The 21,966-nt window shown below is 51.4% G+C and overlaps 1 protein-coding gene across 4 annotated transcripts; it reads left to right on the top strand.

Annotated features, from left to right (window-relative positions):
* The first annotated feature begins 239 nt into the window (after positions 1-239).
* On the top strand, positions 240-14,852 carry LOC120380205 (peroxidasin homolog). Of its 4 annotated transcripts, XM_039497718.1 has the most exons (8): positions 240-614; positions 1,138-1,403; positions 2,507-2,545; positions 6,617-6,922; positions 8,934-9,239; positions 11,933-12,262; positions 12,815-12,925; positions 14,506-14,852. In XM_039497718.1, exons 3-8 carry the CDS (start codon positions 2,518-2,520, stop codon positions 14,634-14,636), a joined length of 1,212 nt encoding a protein of 403 aa, XP_039353652.1. In that variant the 5' UTR covers positions 240-614; positions 1,138-1,403; positions 2,507-2,517; the 3' UTR covers positions 14,637-14,852. The 4 variants fall into 4 exon arrangements, with proteins under 4 accessions (XP_039353652.1, XP_039353653.1, XP_039353651.1 ...); XM_039497719.1 differs by lacking the exon at positions 1,138-1,403; XM_039497717.1 differs by having other exon boundaries at positions 240-1,403.
* Positions 14,853-21,966: the final 7,114 nt, after the last annotated feature.

Below are 21,966 nucleotides of genomic sequence, written 5' to 3'. Positions count from 1 at the left end.
AAATGGTAGTTTTGTTAGCTGTCTGCTCTCTGGCCTCAAGTGATTTCTTCCTAAACCGGCTGCCCCCAAGGATATAACAATATGAGTTTAGTTTACTGCCCTTTTCATTTATCCCCACACGGGAATATCTTTAAAGTGATGCGGTTATAAGGCTTCATCTTGAGAGGAGAAATCACTGCTGGGCTTGAGCTGTGAAACAGCGTCCGTGCCCCACCCCCAATGGGGTTGCGTTTCAGTACGTTGCTGGAGCATTCATCATGCCTAAAACCCTTTCACATCCTGTGGAGGTTTCTCAGATCTCACTCTGGGACTTTCCACCAGAGCCTCCCCCTCCAGGCTGAAATTCAAGGGGAGCGATTGCAGCCTAAACAGGTCACTTTGTGGAGAGAATCCAAGGCACAGAATGAAGAGCCCCCTTCCCAGAACATGCCCGTTACCTGGATCTAGAAGCAGAAGCAGGAGATGAGGAAGATGAGACCATTGATAAGGCAGAAGGAGCCACCCACCACCAGCTTCTGTACCCAAAGGAAGCCACGAGCTGCAGAAGAGAGGAGAATCACAAGTGGAACCGGCAGCCAGTGGATGCCACACAGAGAGGACCTTGTCTCCTGCTGGTTAGTATATGAGCAGAGTGCAGGGTTGGGGTTCAGAGAGGTGCAGGGAGGTGCAAGGGGAAAGCGCCCCCTGCTGAGCCACTGCCCTGCTCCCTGCAGCGCAGCGCCCCCAGGGCAACGCACTGAACAGGGTTGAGGTCACCCAACTTTGCTGAGCATGAGAGACCGGCGCTCACGTGGCAGGACATGGTGTGAAATGGAGCCCAGAGGGTTAATGACCCTTCATTGCTCCTTGTGTTTGTGTCCTCCAGGGTCTGCAAGAGGCCCCCAGGCAGCACCCACAAGGCTGCAGGACAACGGTGAAACTCTCTGGCACCCGCCATCTCTCAGACACTCCATTGGTTTGTCTGAAAGTTCATGCTGGAGAGTTTGCTACAGTTCCAACTTGAAGCGGGGGGAGATGTGACGAAGCAGGGGGGGTTGCTTCTTTTTTCACTGGTTTCCATGCAGAGGGGGTGGGACTCCGTTTCCCTGTGTGTTTCTGGTTGAACGAGGTGGTGGGAGAGGGAGTTTGTTGTTACAGAGGCCAGTGGTGGCACTAGGGACCCCGGAACACGGCCTGGAGAAGGGATACTCCAGCAACTGGTGACCTGGTGACTGGGAGGCTCAGCTCAGAAGTCACAGCTGGTTCTGGCCATTGGGAGGACAATGGGCTGCAGAGAGAGGACCCCGGTGACCTGACCAGCTGGTTCCAGCCAGTGGGGAAACAAAGGATGGATGAGAGGAGAGGCTGAGAGGAGAGGAGGCCCAGGCAACCTGTTTACCTGGAACAAAAGACAAGGGACAGAGGTGGGCCTGGGGGAAAGTGATATCGGATACCCAGCTGGAAGGAGGGGTCTGCTGGACTGGGGAGAGAGAGCAGCCAGAGCCCCCCTGGATGCAGGGGAGAACTAGATGTGCAGAGGGTTCCTAGGCCCGAGGGCCCAGAGAGTTTCCTATACTGTGTTCAGACGCTCAATAAACCCTTCTGCTTTATGCTGAGAGTCACTCCAGTCAAGAGATCAGGGTTGCATTATTCCCTCTGGGCATGGAGGGCCCGAGGGGCCAGAGCGAGTGGAGACCGTGAGGGGGCCCAGGCGAGCGACAGCCGTGCTGAAGGCTCAGAGAGGTGCGGTTCCAGCAGGCAGAGAGGCCGACAGCTTAACCCCCGAGAGAGAGTGGGCCCCCGAGAAGGGCTGTGGCTTTGAAGGGGGTTCCCCCAGGGACCGTGCGGAGCCACGAGAGCACGAGTCCTGTGAGTCCCTGACAGAGGCACAGAACCTCTAAATGTTAGTTTAAAATACACCCCAAGGCCACAGCAGGACCAGGGGGCTGGTTTTAGAGTCATTGCCATGAATGAGCGAGATCCTGAGCTGGGGTCAATGGGACGTAGCTCCACTGGACTCAAAGGGGAAGGTCCCCAGCTGGTGTAAACCAGTTTAACTCACCTTAGGTTCCTTTATCCCCGCTGAGTCCCCAGCCCACCCCTGGAGGTGTCGGTTACCTGGGGCTGTTGCTCCAGCCCCTCCCACCAGTGTCAGCCGTGGGAAAGGCCAGCTCCCCTCCGCACGGCCTGCGCACGAGGAACCGGTGTCTCTCCAGCACCTGAGCTGAGCGGTGATCATGCCTGAGGTTGTGACTTCCTCTGCCTTCGTCAGAGAGGAGGGGCCCATCCCCCTCCTACACCCAGACGGGGCTGGTAGCTGAGCTGAGAACCCAGCTCCGAGCCCAGAGCGACCGGCTCAGCATGGCGCTAACTCTCCTTCTGCCTCTGCTGGGTAAGTGACCTCCCTTGGCCCCCATCCCTCCCTCTGTCAGTCTGCCTCGTGATCCCACACCTATGTTCCTCCATCCCCCTGCTTCCGCCATCCCTTCCCTGGAGCTCTCACCCCCGCTCTTCTCTTCTCTTCCAGCCTCTTTCCAGATGCTCCCCAGGCCAGTGTCTCCCGCAGGTAATGACCTCTCCTGTCCTTGCTGAGATGCTTGCAGTGGGGGTGGGGAGGTCTCAGAAAGTGGGGATGGGGATCCCCCTCCTCCCACACTTGATGTCTGGCATTGCAAGGAAGGGGGGATCCCCAGGTGCCCCCTTCTCATCTCCTGGGTGGGTCAGGCCACCCCATTCACAGGCGATTCCCATGGAACCTGCCCCAGCAGCAGCAGCTCCAGTCCAGAGCCATGTCCGTGGGGCCGGAAGAGCAACCCCAGCTGATGGCTGCTTGGGGGTTCCATGTGCTGGGTCCCAGCACAGGAGAAGATGCCCCCATCCCCATGGGCTCTACCCGGCCCTGGATTGGCAGCCTCAGCAGAGAGAGCGAGGGCTGGATGGGCCATGGAGACTGAGCACCCACCTTACCACTACACTGAGTCCTCCTGGTCAGGGCCCATTACTGTGGGGCTGTGGGGGGGGAGAGGTCTCCCTGCACCAGCTCTGGGCTCCCACACAGGACTCGGGGCTGGGGGCACAGACCCAGCACTACCCAGCGGGACATTAAATGCTGGTTCTGCAGAGACACAAGAGGAAACACAGTGGGTGGAAAAACTCCCCCCTCCTTTCCCCACATCCGCCTGAGCTTTTTCATTTCTCTTTCTCTTTCAAGCCTTCTAGCTACTGCTAGGTAGGTCTGGTAGTCATCTGACAGGTTCTCTCCCGTTTTCTTCCCCTGACTCCGGATAGAGAACTTGGGGTGAATACCCTGATGCGAATGGGGGTCTTGGGGTTGAAACATTTCCATTAACAACCCTTCCCCCTTTTTCCACCCCCCCCTTCCCCCAGGAGGGTGAGTGGGGGATCTTGGGGTGCCCAAGGTGGGTGAAGGACCCTCCCATGCTCATCATCCCCTCACCCACTGCCCAAGGATAGACACAGAGGCGGTCCTGGTGCTTCCCAGGCACATGAAGGACCCTTCCCACCCCAGCTCTGTTCCTCATGCCCCTAATCCCTGGTGAGAAAGGCAGATTCTCTCCTTGGCTCCTTCCCTTTTCCCTGAATTGCTCCTTGCAACAGTCTAGTCCCACCCACCCTGTCATCTCCTCCACGCACAGGATGGAGGAGCCGCAGATTTGGGGTCAGTGGGAGGATATGGGGGGAGAAGGCTGTGGGATTGGGGGGTGGTAAGTTTCACAGATGGGGAGAGGTGGAATTTGCCCAGCTGTGAAGAGGGTGGGTCCATCTTATAGTGAGAGACTCCAGGAGCTGGAGGTGTTTAGCGTAACAAAGAGAAGGTTAAGAGGGAGATGATCACAGTTCCTACATGGGGAACAGAAATTGGACAATCGATGGCTCTTCAATAGCACAAAGATCTAACATGACCCAGTGCCTGGGAGCTGGAGCTAGACAAATTCAGACTGAAAATAAGGTGCAGATTTTAACAGTGAAGGGAATTAACCACTGGGACAATTCCCCAGGGGTCGTGGTGGATTCTCCAGCGCTAGCAATTTCTGAATCAAGCCTGAATGTTTCTCTCAATTCAGGGAAGTCCTAGGGCCTGGGTGACACAGGGGGTCAGACTCCATGATCACAATGGTCCCTTCTGGCCTTGGGATCTATGAAAAGATTCCCGAGTGCAAGAGAGAGAGAGAGAGACGGGACGTGGTTTATGTGCCGTGGTGTATTTCCCAGCATGGGGGGTGGGTGCCAGGAGGTGAGATGAGCCTGGTTTGTGATCACATCTATTCAGGACTCATCTCTGTCCCTTCTCATTCCATCATGGCCTCTCCCTCTCCACTGACCACTCTGTGCTCCACAGTGTATCTCCCAGGGGAGCGGGTTACCCTCAAGTGCTTGGCTCCTTGGCATGAGCAGGTTGCTAGGCACCAAATGTCCATGCAGTTGGAGTGATCATTGTCTTCTTGAGCTCTCCATGGGCATGGGGCCCCAGGCCACCAAGCGTCAGTCACACCCAGATCTCTACGTCTCTGCAAAAACTAAATAACGGTTTCCCTGTATCTAGTTAGCCATGCCGCACGTAGAGGAAACTGAGGCACTGCTATGGGGAAGCTATCAAAGCTGGGTTCCCAGGTGGGCACTGCTGTGGGAAAGCTCACAGCACTAGGGAAAGGGCTGGGCACTGTCAGGGCCACCCACGGTAAATCTTCAGCCCTGAAGCTGCCTGGATTCCTCAGTCGTGGTTTCTATCAGGAGAGCAAGTAGTTTCTATGATCTTACAACAGGGATCAGCAACTTTTGGCCCGCGACCTGGCAGGGTAAGCACCCTGGCGGGCCGGGCCATTTTGTTTACCTGCTGCGTCCACAGCTTCGGCCGATCGCAGCTCCCACTGGCCGCAGATTGCCGCTCCCGGCCAATGGGGGCTGCAGAAATCGGCGCAGGCCGAGGGATGTGCTGGCCGCCACTTCCCACAGCCCCCATAGGCCTGGAGCAGTGAACCGTGGCCAGGAGGAGCCACGATCGGCCGAACCTGCGGATGCAGCAGGTAAACAGACCAGCCCGCCAGGGTGCTTAACCTGGCAAGCCGCGTGCCAAAGGTCACCGACCCCTGTGTTACAACAACCCCCTGCTGGCACCAATGTGCCAGGATCCCCTACTGCCACGTGTATTGGAGGGGAAGGTGCTCCCCTGAAGTGATCAGCACCAGGCAGCAAAAACACCATAGAATACAAAGTTCCTCTGTCAAGTCAGGGATTTGGTCTCTAAAGAGGTCCCTGGTCCCAGTGGAGTGACCGGCTGATGCTCACAGCTGAGACAGAGACCACCCGTCCCTTACCCCTGCTGTGCACTGAGCAGTCCAGTCCAGCCACCGGATCCCACACAGAGATGCCCAGCATCCTGCTGGGTAACATGTGGGCACAGTGCAGGGTTGGGTTTCAGGGAGGGACTGGGCTGCAGGGAGTTTCCCACAGAGAAGTCTCTGTCCCCTTCTAATTCCTGAGATGAATGGAACCTGGTAACATCTGCCCCTCACCTCCCAGACATTCCAGAGATCCCAGCTTGGTGTGACCCTTCTTCTCTATCTAAAGCCTACCCTGTTTTCCATACCCCCCTCTAGACCCATCCATCTCCCTGAGCCCTGATCTCCCTGGGTACCTCCCCGGAGAGCCTGTTCCCCTCACATGCTTAATGGCCCCTGGGGTCACAAAGCTGCAGGATTCCAATTCGACATGGTGGGGGCATGGAGCATCTCAGCTGGGGGCTCATCTGGGGGTAGCTTCCCTTAAAAAATGAATATCACAGGGCCAAGGGGGGCTCTGGGTCATGCACCTACTTGTACTGGATAGGCCCATCTGACCGGGAGAGCCCAGCTGGGAAGATCCAGCCTCTCTCCACCAGCCTGGAGGAGGCGGCACTGGGCAGGCTGATCGGTGGTTTGTGCATGTTAGGGATTTTGTTCACCCATCTCTAGGTCCTGCTCACTTTGTGAAGGTTCCCCCCTCAGTCTCCATTCCAGACCCTCCAGCACCCCAGGCTCTCTCTTGGCTCCCTGCACCCCATCTCTATCCGAGGGGAGTCAGTCACCCTCAAGTGCTCGGCTCCCAGAAGTGAGAGGGCGATGGGATACAGGGTCCTCAACCACAGAGCGGAGCAGATCCCCAAAGGAGTCTTCAGCCAGGGCACCTTAGTGATCAGCACAACTTACTCAGCAGAGAGCGTGTGTGACACTCCCCAGGGACACGCAGGGCCTGCGGCATATTCCTGCCACCTGCCCTAAGCATGAGGAAGCCTCGTCTGTGCTCTCTGGGAGCAGCTCCCCGACATCCCCGTCCTCAGCCACACAAGCCCTCCCCTCCCAGCCCCTGCAGGCTGAGCTGGCCCTGGGCAGGAGCTGCCCCCCTCAGTTACCAAAGAGGGGACGCTGGCCCCACTGGTTTCCCCGGCAGTGAGATCTCTGCTGCTCAGTGTTTGCATGGACTGGTGGTGATGAAATGCCTGGGCACTAAACTGAGGTTGGCTGGGCTGGGTGTCCCAGACACCTCCCTCTTCTGCTCTTCACTGGCTCTTCCTCTGCTTCTCTGTCACCAGCCTCCCAAGTAGGAACCATCTCCTCCCCGACCCCCTTGTCTTTTCCAGACCCCGACCCGGCTCCCCAGCTCACCCTGTCCCCGCAGCAGCCTGTCTACATAACTGGAGAAAATGTGACCCTGACGTGCTCAGCTGCCGGGGCGCCCACCATATCCGGGGTCCGGTTCTTCAGCAACAACCAGAAAATCCAATCCAAGAAACTCCCCTCACCTCGGAACAGATATACCGACTCGATTCAGCTTTCAGGGGTGTCTAGAGCTCAAGCCGGAGTGTACACCTGTGAATCCTGGAAGACAGAGTCTGGGCGAAAAATTGCATCAAAGAGGACCCAACCCATCTCCATAGCAGTGACAGGTAAGTCCCGCTGTCTCCTGCTGTTTACTGGCCTCGTGGTGGAGTATGTCTGCTCCAGGCATGGGGTGAGACACAGCCCGGTCACTCCGTTCCGGACAGGGCCACCAACTAGGTCTGTTTCAAAACCCCCCACCCCAAGTGCGGTTAGTGTCACTACCTGTGTCTCTAGCTCCTCTAGTGGGATTTGGGGACCCATAATTCTTCTTTGGGTTTCAGGGACTTCCAGGCAGCAGTAACGTCTAAATCTTGGGGGCTGCCTCTTGTCAGTCTCAGGCCCTGATGTCAGACACACCATGGAGGTGGGAGGTTTGGACACCCCAACAGCAGGGAGAGACTCGTAGCTGATCAGTAAAGTTTGTCACGTAGAGGGCACAGCTGTGGGGCAACTTTCAGCCCTGTCATCCTGGCTCACAAGTCATCTAGTTCTATGTCCTCAGCCCTGCCGCTTCATTCATAATTGTTATCAGAAGTGGGATTAGTCTCTGATGTCACCCTGAGCCCCTACCAGCACCAGTTCACCAGGATCCCTGTGGCCCATGTGTATGGGAGGTGACTGTGCTACCCAGAGGTGCTCAGGTCCCAGGCATTAAAGCACCATTGGATACAAATCCTTCTCTCAGAGCAGGGATTTGGTCTCTAAAGAGGTCCCCGGTCCCAGTGGAGTGACCGGCTGATGCTCACAGCTGAGACAGAGACCACCCGTCCCTTACCCCTGCTGTGCACTGAGCAATCCAGTCCAGCCAGCGGATCCCACACAGAGATGCCCGACCTCCTGCTGGGTAACATGTGGGCACAGTGCAGGGTTGGGGTTCAGGGAGGTACTGGGGTGCAGGGAGTTTCCCACAGAGAAGTCTCTGTCCCCTTCTAATTCCTGAGATGAATGGAACCTGGTAACATCTACCCCTCACCTCCCTGGCATTCCAGAGATCCCAGCTTGGTGTGACCCTTCTTCTCTATCTAAAGCCGACCCTGTTTTCCATACCTCCCTGTAGACCCATCCATCTCCCTGAGCCCTGATCTCCCTGGGTACCTCCCCGGAGAGCCTGTTCCCCTCACATGCTGGGCTGCCCCTGGGGTCACAAAGCTGCAGGATTCCAATTTGACATGGTGGGGGCATGGAGCATCTCATCTGGGGGCTCATCTGGGGGCAGCTTCCCTTAAAACATGAATATCACAGGGCAGCGGGGGGCTCTGGGTCATGCACCTGCTTGTACTGGATACGCCCGTCTGACTGGGAGAGCCCAGCTGGGAAGATCCAGCCCCTCTCCACCAGCCTGGGGGAGGCGGCACTGGGCAGGCTGATCGGTGGTTTGTGCATGTTAGGGATTTTGTTCACCCATCTCCTTGTCCTGCTCCCTTTGTGGAGGTTCCCCCCTCAGTCTCCATTCCAGACCCACCACCACCCCACGGCCTCTATTGTCTCCCTGGGCCCCATCTCTATCCGAGGGGAGTCAGTCACCCTCAAGTGCTCGGCTCCCAGGAGTGAGAGGGTGACGGGATACAGGGTCCTCAATCACAGAGCGGAGCAGATCCCCAAAGGAGTCTTCAGCCAGGGCACCTCAGTGATCAGCACGACCTACTCAGCAGAGAGCGTGTGTGATGCTCCCCGGGGACAGCCAGAGCCTGCGGCATATTCCTGCCACCTGCCCTTAGCATGAGGAAGCCTCGTCTGTGCTTGCTGGGGGCAGCTCCCCGACATCCCCGTCCTCAGCCGCACAAGCCCTCCCCTCCCAGCCCCTGCAGGCTGAGCTGGCCCTGGGCAGGAGCTGCCCCCCTCAGTTACCAAAGAGGGGACGCTGGCCCCACTGGTTTCCCCGGCAGTGAGATCTCTGCTGCTCAGTGTTTGCATGGGCCGGTGGTGATGAAATACCTGGGCACTAAGCTGAGGTTGGCTGGGCTGGGTGTCCCAGACACCTCCCTCTTCTGCTCTTCACTGGCTCTTCCTCTGCTTCTCTGTCACCAGCCTCCCAAGTAGGAACCATCTCCTCCCCGACCCCCTTGTCTTTTCCAGACCCCGACCCGGCTCCCCAGCTCACCGTGTCCCCGCAGCAGCCTGTCTACATAACTGGAGAAAATGTGACCCTGACGTGCTCAGCTGCCGGGGCGCCCACCATATCCGGGGTCCGGTTCTTCAGAGACAACCAGAAAATCCAATCCAAAAAACTCCCCTCACCTCGGTACAGATACACCAACTCGATTCAGCTTTCAGGGGTGTCTAGAGCGCAAGCCGGAGCGTACACCTGTGAATCCTGGAAGACAGAGTCTGGGCGAGAAATCACATCAAAGAGGAGCCAACCCATCTCCATAGTAGTGACAGGTGAGTCCCGCTGCCTCCTGCTGTTTGCTGCCCCAGTGGTGGGGTATCTCTGCTTCAGGCATGGGTTGAGACACAGCCTGGTCACTCAGCTCCGGACAGGGCTACCAACTAGGTCCGTTTCAACCCCCCCCCCCCCCGATGCCAAGTGTGGTTAATGTCACTACCTGTGTCTCTAGCTCCTCTAGTGGGATTTGGGGGCCTATAATTCTACTTTGGGTTTCAGGGACTTCCAGGCAGCAGTAACATCTAAAACTTGGAGGCTGCCTCTTGTCAGTCTCAGGCCCTGATGTCAGACACACCATGGAGGGGGAGGGGGAGTTGGGCTCCCCAACAGCAGGGAGAGGTTCCTAGCTGATCAATAAAGTTTGTCACTTAGAGGGCACTGCTGTGGGGCAACTTTCAGCCCTGTCGTCCTGGCTCACAAGTCATCTAGTTCTTCGCCCTCAGCCCTGCCGCTTCATTCATAATTGTTATCAGAAGAGGGATCAATCTCTGGTGTCACCCTGACCCCCTACCAGCACCAGTTCACCAGGATCCCTACGACCCATGTGTATGGGAGGGGAAGGTGCTGCCCTGAGGTGCTCAGGTCCCAGGCATGAAAGCACCATTGGATACAAATCCTTCTCTCAAAGTAGGGATTTGGTCTCTAAAAAGGTCCCCGGTCCCAGTGGAGTGACCAGCTAATGGTTACGGCTGAGACAGAGTCACCCGTCCCATACCCCTGCTGTGCACTGGATAATCCAGTCTAGCCAGCAGATCCCACACAGAAATGCCCGGCCTCCTGCTGGGTAACATATGGGCACAGTACAGGGTTCAGTCTCAGTGAAGAACAGGGGTGCAGGGAGTTTCCCATGGAGAAGTCTCCATCCCCCTCTAATTCCTGAGATGAATTTGACCTGGTAACATCTGCTCCTTTCAGTGAGCCCTGCTCGGTGTGACCCTTCTTCTGTATCTAACGCTGCCCCCTGTTTTCCACACCCCATTTCAGTCCCATCTCTCTCTCTAAGCCCTGACCACCCCTGGTACCTCCCCGGAGAGGTCAGCCTGGGTTAGGCAGCACTGGGCAGAGAGGGCAGGTTGGTATTTGTCTGTGCATGTCAGGGACTTTTATCATATATCTCCCCTCCTCATTTTGTGGGGATCCGCCTCTCTGTCCCTATACCAGACACGCCACCACCACCCACCATGCTCTCTCTGGACCCACCTCACCCTATCTATATTTGTGGGGAGCCAGTCATGCTCAGGTGCTTGGGGCCAATGAGTGAGGAAGCAACAGAGGATATAAGTTCTTAAATCAAAGAGGGAGGAAGATTTCCAATGGGGTCTCCAGCCAGGGTACCTGGCTGATCAGCACAACTTATGCAGCAGACAGCAAAGCGCACACCTGTGTGTACTGGAGAGTGGAGCGTGAACGAAACATCCCATCTGAAAGCAGCTCTCCTGTCCCAGTGTTAGTTGATGGTGAGACCCTATTTCCACTTGGTGGTGGGTGAGACTTGAGGGTTGTTACTGGGGAGAGCCCTTCTCCATCCCTTCCCAGCTACAGCCGGGAATTTGCAGCTACAGGCGCAGGCCATGATCCCTGTTCTCCCAGTGCCCCCTGTCTCTCCCCAGCAATGAACCCAGCCAGACTGCCAAGAGACCCATTACCGGAGCCTGGGACTTTCTCCTCTCCCCTCTGCACTGACCCCTCTGCCCCAGATGCTCCTCTCCACAGAACAATGGTCTTCCCCTCCCTCTGCTCTCCAGACCAGCTCCCACCCTCTCTGCTTTGCCCTTCCCCCAACTCATTCCTCTTTGGCACAGACCCCGCAGTCAAGGAGGAGAGTTGATCTCTGACACGGTCCCCATCTCAACCAGGAGGGGCCAGCTGGGGCTCACAGCTGAGGCAAAGAAACCAGAGCCCCAGACCTGGATAATCCAGGCCAGTCAATGGATTACAGATAATACTTTATAGATTTACATTTGCTCTTTCATGCTCCTCATGAGCCTCACGCTACAACATTCAGGCCTAACATGGCTGCCCAACTGGGAAAATGGCCTCCTCACTGCCTGACATGCCCACCTAACTGGCAACATGGCTGCTATTCTGATGCCAATACAGCCACAAAACAAGGCTACTCAACACAGCCAAGGACACATATATTCAATACGGCTCCTGAATTCCAACATGGCCGCCCTTCAGAGAGCAGCACAACCTATGGCTACTCAACATAGCCATGAACATGGCTGCCCAACAGACACAGATCTGGGCATACATCAGGCCACCTTGTGCCTCTCCCCTCTGGGATGGTAGAATCCCAGCAGGGCCACCCAGTCTCAGCCAGCCTGGCCAGAGTGAGCGGGATCTGCAGACAGAACTGGGCCATCCCTATCTGCTGAGGTCTCCATAAATATCAGAGTCTTGAGCATTAGTAATGGAGGGGTGACAGAAAATGAGTCATGGTCCGGTGCCCCTGGCCACTTTCTGACACCCATGTCACAGCCCTATATTGTACCTGAAGGAAGCAATTCCCATCCCCTAACAGAGCTCTCACTCATTTCCATGGGGAGCCCCTCAGGTTCCTGAAGAGAAGCATGAGACTCTGGAGAGAGAATAAATTTCAGCTGTAAATAAACTGAATCTGGACACCCTCTCCACTTTCTCCACTACCTGCCTCTGCTGAACCCCTGTCCTTTTTTAATCCCCACAGATCCCCCTCCCCAGCCTTCGCTGAGCATGGATCCCCCATCCGGAGTGGTGAGCGAAGGGTTCCCCCTGCACATCACCTGCACGACTCCCTGGGATGCTGGTCAGCGGAGGTTTCACTTCTACAAGGACAGTGTCAAGCTTGTTCCTGGGGACACAGGGTCTGACATCAGCACCACAGAGCCCAGCACCAGCTCTATGAACATCTCTGTGCTCAGCATCCCTCAGGCCAGTCCCAACAACACCGGGGAATTCACCTGCGGGTATGAGGTGAAAATGGGTGGGGGGTGGTTCCCATCCCCCAGGAGTCACGCTGTGAATGTCACTGTGACAGGTGAGACTTCCCTAATTTCTTAATCCAGCTCCTGATTTGCTCCCATTGGAGGAGAACCATCCCCAGGAGCTCTCTTGGGAAAGGGAGGATGGATGAGGTGACAGATGTCACATGGAGATCGAAACCAAATTGGAGATGAAACCCCCCCTCTTCCCCCATGCCCTTTCTATCTATGACACTTCCATGACCCACGTGGCCTATTATCTGAATTCCTCACAGTGTTGTTAATGGATTTAGCCCCTCAGTGCCCTTTTCAGAGATGGGGAATAGAGGCAAAGAGAAGATGAGTCCCCACAGAGGGGCTGCAGGATAGCAGGGAATTGAACCCCCATAGCGAGTGTTGAAGGCCAGCCCCATAATCGCTGGACCATCCTTCCCCTCTTTGGAAGGGGAGCAGCCTGTTACAGATGGAATGTGTGTAGACAACATAGTGAGGAGTTGTCGTCACAGCAAATTTGTTTCAAGTGCAGATTCCTTTGTGGGCCCCAGACCTTTTCCCAGGGATGCCTGGCTGTTCTCATGTCCCTTTCCCTCCCTTTTCTTTGTCTGCAGCATTAACAGCCTCACACTATACCCGTGATATTCTGCTGAGAACTGGTGGTGTCTTGCTTCTGGGTGGAGCCCTGGCTGCTCTCATCTGCTATTGCCATAGGAAGAAAAGAGGTGAGTGAAAGGGGCTGTGATCTCCCACCTGCTCCTGCGATATGGTCTCCTCAAAAACTATTCTGTAGTGATCAGTGTAAATAGTTTTAAACCATTAACAAAGAGTCCTGCCACCATGTGGGTATGGAAACCAAATTCTAAAATATGCCTGGTAAATGAGGTATGTACCTTTCAATGAGAAGACAAAGTACAATAATAAGATAAAGTTCTAAACAAATATTTATAGGCTTTCCAGTGTATATTGGTACATGTTCGATTTATTAGCACATGGTGTCATATAACCAACTCAGCTGAAGTTTGATTTAAGACAAATCATTTCATTTGACGTGAGCACTAAGACCTTTGTTGGTGGTTAGGGCGAAGTGAGCAGTAAAATAGTTTAAAATTCTCAGTCATCTTCATGTCTCTGTGCTGGGAAAATATATATTTAAACAAATACAGCAACTCCTCGCTTAATGTTTTGTTATATTCCTGAAAAATGCAACTTTAAGCGAAATGATATTAAGCAAATCCAATTTCCCCATAAGAATTAATGTAAATGTGGAGGGGATTCCAGGGAAAACAAACAACTGAATACTGTACGCAGCAATGCTGATTGTGAAGCTTGTTTGAGGTGGTGAAGTCAGAGGGAGGGATATTTCCCAGGGAATGCCTTGCTGCTAAATGATGAACTAGCACTCAGCTGAGCCCTAAAGGGTTAACACATTGTTGTCATTCTAGCCTCACCCTCTATAAAGCAGCACAAATGGAGGGAGGGGAGACAGCAGGGCAGAGAGAGACAGACACATACCCTGTGTGTGTGTGAGAGAGAGAGATGCGCATTGCCCCTTTAACTATGCTGACCCCACTCTAAGTACATTGCCTTTTTAAGTAGATCAGCAAGTTGAGACAGCAGCTGCTGCCAGCAATCTGCCTCCATCCTGAGCCCTCTCGTGCCCCCCCCCGCTCCATAGAGATGGGGTAACTGGTGGGGCAGGAACAGGGGGGACGGAGACACCCTGACATTAGCCTACCTCTCCCCCCCCGCCCCCCACTCCGCTCAGCAAGCAGGAGGCTCCCGGGAGCAGCTCCAAGGCAGAGGTACAGGAGCAGCATGTGGCAGTGTGGGGAGGGACAGCTGAACTGCCAGCAACTGATAGCCTGCTGGGGGGCTGCAGCAGAGGGAACTCAGGGGAGCGGGAGCTGATTGGGGGGCTGCTGGCCCACCCTGGGTCCAGGCCCCCACCAGCTCGCTCCAATGGGCTTCTCTTCCTGCAAGCAGTGGACAAAGCAGGCGGCTGCCAAACATTATAAGGGAACATTGCGAAACTTTAAACGGGCATGTTCTCTACTAGATCAGCGATCGAACAATGAAACAATGTTAACCAGGATGACTTTAAGTGAGGAGTTACTGCACAGATAAATTGTTGGACCATTTTCCCCCTGTGCCCTGGCAGAAGCTCCAGAATCACACACGCACTGAAATCAATAGTTACAAAGCTGAGTTTACCTTCTTCTTTCTCAAGGTTGCACAATGTAGCTAGGCATTTCCTCACAATCTCTCCCCACTTCAGCTCTGTTCTCATCTGGTTCTGTTTTAGTTCCAAAGCCTCTGAGAAGCACCAAGGGATCTGAGCCCAGAGAACACACCAGGAACCTGGATCCTGGTTGCGATAATAAGGGATCAAAAGCCACAGGTGCCGGAGCAGAGCGGATGGAACAGGTAACGTGAATAGATTTATAGGCTAAACTTCAAACCTCAGCACAGTCCAACGACCTGGAAATGGCAAGGCCTGAATCTTTTGCCCAGTCCTGAGATGCAGCTGCCTCTCTGGGGTGGGGCAGCCAGGTAACAGCCACAAAGAGATGCTGCACAGGGTTTGCTCACACAGGAGGCAGGGCTGGGAATTCGTCATCCCTTTCCCCATGACCCCAAACCTCCACTGAATTTCAGAAATGTAGGGCTGGAAGGAACCTCAAGAAGCCATCTAGTCCAGCCCCCTGTGCCGAGGAAGGATTACTTCAACCTAGACCATCCCAACAGGATGTCCAACGGTTCTTAAAAACCTCCAATGATGGAGATTCCACATCCTCCCTAGGTCACCTTTTCCAGAAATTAATTGAAAGATTATCTTAATATCTAACCTAAATCTCCCTTGCTGCATATTAAGCCCATTACATTTTACATAAATTGCCTAGGGAGGTTGTGGAATCTCCATCTCTGGAGATATTTATGAGTAGGTTAGATAAATGTCTATCAGGGATGGTCTAGACGGTATTTGGTCCTGCCATGAGGGCAGGGGCTGGACTCAATGACCTCTCGAGGTCCCTTCCAGTCCTAGAATCTATGAATCTATGAATCTTGTCCTACCTTCAGTGGATACAGAGAACAATTGAGCACTGTCCTCTTTATAATGTCATGTTATAAGAGGTTATAAGGTCCCCCCTCAGCTTTCCCATCTCTAAACTAAACATGCCCAAGTCTTTCACCCTTTCCACATAGGTCGTATTTTCTAAACATCTGATCATTTTTGTTGCTTTCCCCTGGACCTTCTCCGGTTTGTCCACATCTTTCTTAAAGTGAGTCACACAAAACTCGACACAAGACTCCAGCTGAGGCCACACCAGTGCCAAGTGGGACAACAGTTACCTCCTGTGTCTTACATATGACAATCCTGTTCATATACCCCAGAATGAGATTAGCCTTTTTCTCAGCAGCATCTCGTGCTGTTACTCATCTGCAATTTGTGCTCCACTAGAACTCCTTTCCTGCAGTACTGCTGCCGCACAAGTTAAACCCCTTTTGTCCTGATGCCTTTAATTTTTCCTTCCTAAAGGGAATATTTTGCACTTCCCTGAATTCCATTTTACTGATTTCAGGGGAATTCTCCCTTTTTTTGAGATCACTTTGATCTTGTCCTCCAATGTCTTTGCAACCACCTATTTTATAGGCGTACTCTCCACTCCAGCACCCAGATACTTAGTGTTTGTGCACCCACCCCCTCACCATGTCTCTTTCCTCCCCCACCAGGACTCGGAAGTCATCTACGCGCTCATAGAATTCCCGGTCTCACAGGCCCACACAACCCAGAGAACAAAAAAACTAAAACCTGCTGAAGATGAGCATGTGCTGTATAGCGAGGTGGTGACAACGCACACCTGGAAGGCAACTAAATAAGGAGGGGAAACTCTCTATACATCTCTGCATATTCTCCACTTCCTCCAGGCATCCGTATTCTTAACCCTTTATACCCCAAGAGGCCTTTTATACCACTTGGCAATGGGCACACCCAAAACACCACAGACAGAATATTTAGCCAATCAGCATCTTGTCAGGAATTGTATAAAAACTGGTAACCTTTTGGTCATGAACACCACTGCATGGTGTATGTGCAGATTGTGTAGAAAGAGTTACGTATGTATGCTGGAAATATGTTATGAAGGTAGTTGATAAAGAAGCCGGCCCTAGACAAAGGAATGAGGATTCATGTGTCTGCATGAATCAGGCTAACTGGCGGATGAGAAAAACAGCCTGGCTTGCGTGCTGCTGGCCGGTCTGATGCCCACTCTTATCCAGGCTTCAGGCATTAGCTGAGAACTTACAACCTCGTACCTGGAGACCAGACTAGGTCACCTGTGTGTTAAATTTGCTCTAAATAAGTATTAGTCTTCTAAGAATGTCTTTAGTGTTTAGACTCTCTGAAACGCTTGTATGTTGCTGCCTGCATTAATCTCACTGATAATGTCAATATCCCGTGTTATAAGTGTTTGCTCTGAAACTGTAAATGCCCACACAGTCTGGAGAGACATGACCAAATGGGAAATACGAGTTTGCCACAAGAAGGGTTATTTCCTGCCCAGCAAAAAAGGCCCATAGACACCTGACAGACCATTGTGGAACATCAGAGGACAAAACCCTTTGTTGATTGAGTTCCCCCACCCATAAAGAGGAGACATGGATGGGAACTTGTCCCCTGCTCTTGAACTCTGGGGGAAGGAAATAAAAATCCCTGAGAAGAAGAGATTATATCTTTTTGGCTGTCTGAACTCAGAAGGGCCAGAGACTCTGAACTGAAGCCAGAGATCCCCAGGGGCTGCCTCCTACATCTGCCCTGAAAGACCCTTTGGATTGACAAATCACTAAAAGTCTATCACTCTTCAGATTTACATGGTAACTCATTGGCGTGTGTCTATTTGATTGCTTTTACCTGCAGATGACTTTTGTATTCTTTTTCCTAGTTAATAAACCTTTATAATAGAATTGGCGACAGATGTTGTTTTTGGTGCAGTTGAGCTGGGGTAAGTGACTGGTCTCTTGGGCAACTTGGAAGCAACTTAAGAGCGATGTGATTTTTGGTGTGGTGCCAATACCAGTTGAGAAACTCTGCTTTCTCCCTGGGCATCATGCTTTCTACACCAGTGGTTCTCAAAGCCGGTCCGCCGCGTGTTCAGGGAAAGCCCCTGGCATGCCGGGCCGTTTTGTTTACCTGCCGTGTCTTCAGGTTCAGCCGATCGCAGCTCCCACTGGCTGTGGTTCGCCGCTCCAGACCAATGGGGGCTGCAGGAAGCGGCGCAGGCCGAGGGATGTGCTGGCCGCCCTTCCCGCAGCCCCCCATTGGCCTGGAGCGTAAGTCAGGTCTACTAAACATGGTCTCTTTTTATGGATGATTTGACTACTGAGGACAGAATTTAAAACTCTATGAGCGCCCCCACCCCCGTTTTTACAACTGTCACAATGAGGCACAATGTCCCATCGACATGCAACTCTCTATTGCTCTGTAACAGCTTTGAGGTCTGATTTAAGAAATCCTCAGCAGACAGCTCTTCCCTAGTTCTTCTGACCGAAAACAAAGGGTTAGTTAAATTACAGCTCTCTAAACGTAACTGAACATAATCACCAGGCCCTAGCCTGCCATTAACATCATCGAGAACTAACTGTATCCCCCGTGTATGGCTTCAACAATCTGCTGAGTGAATTTATTTGCTCAAGATTGACAAAATGAAATACCTCACAATACACCACCCCCCAAATCGAGGTAATTCATGTTGCCAACTTCTCACTCTCTCCATATACACCTCTGCATTTTCAGGGAAACTTGGGGGTTCCTCTATGGGACTGTCAGGGTTCCCTCCACACTCTGAACTCTGGGGTACAGCTGTGGAGACCAGTTTAGGTTAAAAATGTCCCCAAAGCACAAATCCTTTCCTTGTCCTTGGATGATATCGCTGCCACCACCAAGGGATTTAGACAAAGATTCAGGAAAAGGACCACATGGAGCTCCTATTTCCCCAAAATATCCCCCCAAGCCCCTTCATCCCCATCCCTGGGGAGGCTTGATATGCCAACCAACTGCCTTTAATAAAAATACAGACCAGACCCTTTATCTTTAGAACTCTAAAATCAATCAGGTTCTTAAAAGCAGAACTTTATTATAAAGAAAAAAGTAAAAGAAACACCTCGGTAAAATCAGGGTGGAAGGTAATTGTGATGGTGTCACCCATAAGGCTTTATGGAAATATGCTTATGAATGTAAATATGTAACATAACTAGAATGTGTTTTATACTACATATGCCATGTAACATATCTCTGTAAAGGTTATGACCTACAGAATCTATTAATCCTATTTGTAGGCATGTATCATTGTTTTATTCGAAGTTATGAATATTGGCTGCAGACTTGTTTGATTCTAAGTAGGCTATAGTGAAGCAGCTGCTCAGCTTCCGGAGAAAAGACTATTCTCAGTAAGTGCCCAGTCAAGAAACGCTTAAGCCAACAATGAACGTGGAGACACCAATCCACATCTGAGCTTTCCCAGGAATGTGGCGAGGCTGGTAAGGAACTCAGTCCTGCATGGACATGTGACTTGCCCAGGTGACTCCAAAACACCACTTTGTAGCTGGACTTTGCATAGGAGAGAGGACCGGGTCTCCACCCACAATAGAAAGTCTATTTAAGCCCAGGGGAGATCCCTCCATTTGGTCTTCAGCTGGCTAAAGAGAGAGCCTCTCCACCCCCAAAGATACCTGAAAGAAACTGGAACAAAGGACAGTGACTGCAGGGGGTGTGAGTGATTGCTGGACCCAGACTAAAAGGAGGTTAGTCTGTAAAAGGAAGCATTCTGGAACTGGTGAGGATCTTATCTGTATTACTTCTACCCCTGTTTTCCCTGCCAGCTCAGGACTCCAGCACCTTGTCTTGCAGAGCCAGACACTCCCATCTGCTCCAGCACAGACCCAGGGTCTGAATTACTTGCCCCAAAGCTGCAGGTTTACCTGAAAACAGCTCACAGAAGTGTGCTCGCCTTTAGCTCTCAGATGCCCAACTCCCAATGGGGTCTAAACACAAATAAATCCGTTTTACCCTGTGTAGAGCTTATGCAGGGTAAACTCATCAATTGTTCGCTCTCTGTAACACTGATAGGGAGATATGCACAGTTGTTTGCTCCCCCAGGTATTAATACAGACTCTGGGTTAATTAATAAGGAAAAAGTGATTTTATTAAATACAGAAAGTCGGATTTAAGTGGTTCCAAGCAGTAACAGACAGAACAAAGTAAGTTACCAAGCAAAATAAAATAAAATGCGCAAATCTATGTCTAATCAAACTAAATACAGATAATCTGACCCTCAGAGATGCTTCAGTAAGTTTTTTCCTCAGACTGGACACCTTCCAGGTCTGGGCACAATTCTTTCCCCTGGTACAGCTCTTGGTCCAGCTTAGGTGGTAGCTAGGGGATTCTTCATGATGGCTCCTCTCTCTTGATCTGTTTCACCCCTTTATATATCTTTTGCATAAGGCGAGAATCCTTTCTCTCTCTCTGGGTTTCCACACACCCCCCCCCCTCACTGGAAAAGCACCAGGTTAAAGATGGATTCCAGTTCAGGTGACATGATCACATGTCACTGCAAGACTTCATTACCCACTTGCCACCACACGGATACAGGAAGACTTACAGGTAAAACACAGCCATCTGCAGACAATGGTCCTAGTTAATGGGAGTCATAAAGACTCCAAACCACCATTAATGGCCCATACTTTGCATAATTACAATAGGCCCTCAGAGTTATATTTCATATTTCTAGTTTCAGATACAAGAGTGGTACATTTATACAAATAGGATAATCACACTCAGTAGATTATAAGCTTTGTAATGATACCTTACAAGAGACCTTTTGCATGAAGCATATCTCAGTTACATTATATTCACTTATTTTTATAAAACCATATAGACTGCACAATGTCACACAACCCATCACAGTAATTTTACAGGGTAATAAAAAGATTTAAAACTCAGAGGATTCCCCTCTAGGCTCAACTTCAAAGTTACAAAAACAGGAATAAAACTCCCTCTTAGCATAGGGAAAATTCACAAGATAAAACAAAAGATAATCTAACGCATTTCCTTGCCTTTACTTACAATTTTTCTAATCTTAGATGCTCATTTCAGGTAGGTTTTTAGGAGATTTTTTTCCTACCTGGTCCCTCTCTCTGGAACAAACAAGGAGAGGACAAACAAAACCTCCCCCCCCCCCAGATTTGAAAGTATCTTCTTTTCCCATTGGTCCTTCTGGTCAAGTGCCAACTAGGTTAATTGAACTGATTAACCCCTTGCAGATAAGTGATTCTGTACCTCTGGCCAGGAGGGATTTTATGTTACTGCATAGATGAAGGTTATTACCCTTCCCTTTATATTTATGACAGGGACCATCAGTGGCATCTTTTACATCAGATGCTGTTTGAGAGTCAGACTCCGAGGGGCCTCCGTGAGGGTCATCAGGAGTAGATAGGGACTCATCTAGAGAGTCTTCTGGGGAATTTTCTAAATCAGACTCTGTGTGAGAGTCCCCACCACTCTGCAGGTCAGATTCTGCCTCCCCATTTTCAGATGAGCCAGTTTGAGAGCCTCCAGTAGGGGGCATCTCTTTTTGTTTTGTTTTTCCTCATTACCTCTTTAGCCTTTTAAAAAAAATTTACAGCAACTCTGGCCAGGAACTTTTTGGCAGCGGTCTGTTTATCCCCTAAGCACTGTCCCCCCTTTTGTTTACACCTTAGCTGATGTGTACCCTTGATGTGTACCCTTTTACCCAGGACCCTTTCCACAACTAGTCACGCCTGCTCAGAGCCACCCTTTGGAAAAATTGAAGCATTTTTCAAAAAGTTACCTGCAAGAGCTTTTGCATTTTTTATGTAGTTTCCAGCCCTCCTTTCTTCAACACCCCCTGAGGATACAGCATCCACCAGTATTCTGAACGAAGCATCATATTTTCCCAAAATCTTTTTAGAATACTGTTCTTTTAGAACTCCTGAGGATACAGCTTCCATCAGTTTTCTGTTTGCAGCCATAAAACCCAGCAGTTTTAAACCAAGTATGCAACAAAAGACTTCCAGCAGTTTGCATCCATAGAAACCCCTAGCAATATACTTAAAAAAAACCTATAATTTGAACAGCCCTTAACTCACAATTTAAACATTACAACTACTAACAAACACCCCCCCACACACACACACACACAATTCAAGATCGTTCCTGTTGAAAGAGGACAGTCTCCAAAACACTGAGGTTTTTATACCATCCTAACTCTTTGTTTCAAACAGACTTCAAAAGTCTATAGTTAGCAGGTTGATTCGCTCACCACAATTCTGAATTAATAGATACTTCAGGACTTCAGGCCCCCCTCCCCTAACATTCCCTTTTGTGAACAGTGATGGGGGAATTAAATTGTCTGCGCCACTGAGCAGCTTTTGGCTATTTTTTTTCTTTTAGTTAAAATACATTTTTCTGTAGGGCCTTCTTACAGTATTAAACAGTAAATCACCATACACAACCATCCTTAAGGTTACCGTACCCATTCCCAAGTGGGGGCCTCTTGCAGAGATCAATGAATGTCTTGGGGCTTGTTTGTTTGTTTTTTAAACACGTTTCTTTCATGCTTGAAGTTTGGGGGTTGTGTTTGAAACAAAATGGGTGTATCACAACCACAGTAAGCACCCTACAAATACCCAGAGCTTTTAAATGTTTCATGGTCTTTAGAGCAAATGATTGTTCTAAAGTATAGTGGAG

This window comes from Mauremys reevesii, linkage group 13 (genome assembly GCF_016161935.1).
Source record: "Mauremys reevesii isolate NIE-2019 linkage group 13, ASM1616193v1, whole genome shotgun sequence".
Lineage (NCBI taxonomy): Eukaryota > Metazoa > Chordata > Testudines > Geoemydidae > Mauremys > Mauremys reevesii.
The sequence above is the reverse complement of the archived record's forward strand: the minus strand, read 5'-3'. Positions and strand labels throughout refer to the sequence as shown.

What these genes read in the sequence shown, in the direction of transcription:
- LOC120380205 (XM_039497716.1), top strand. Translation starts at nt 2,341, where the DNA reads ATGGCGCTAACTCTCCTTCTGCCTCTGCTGG. An exon ending in TCTCCTTCTGCCTCTGCTGG is followed by an intron (nt 2,372 to 2,506) that starts GTAAGTGACCTC and finishes CTTCTCTTCCAG; the next exon opens with CCTCTTTCCAGATGCTCCCC. An exon ending in CATCTCCATAGTAGTGACAG is followed by an intron (nt 9,240 to 11,932) that starts GTGAGTCCCGCT and finishes TAATCCCCACAG; the next exon opens with ATCCCCCTCCCCAGCCTTCG.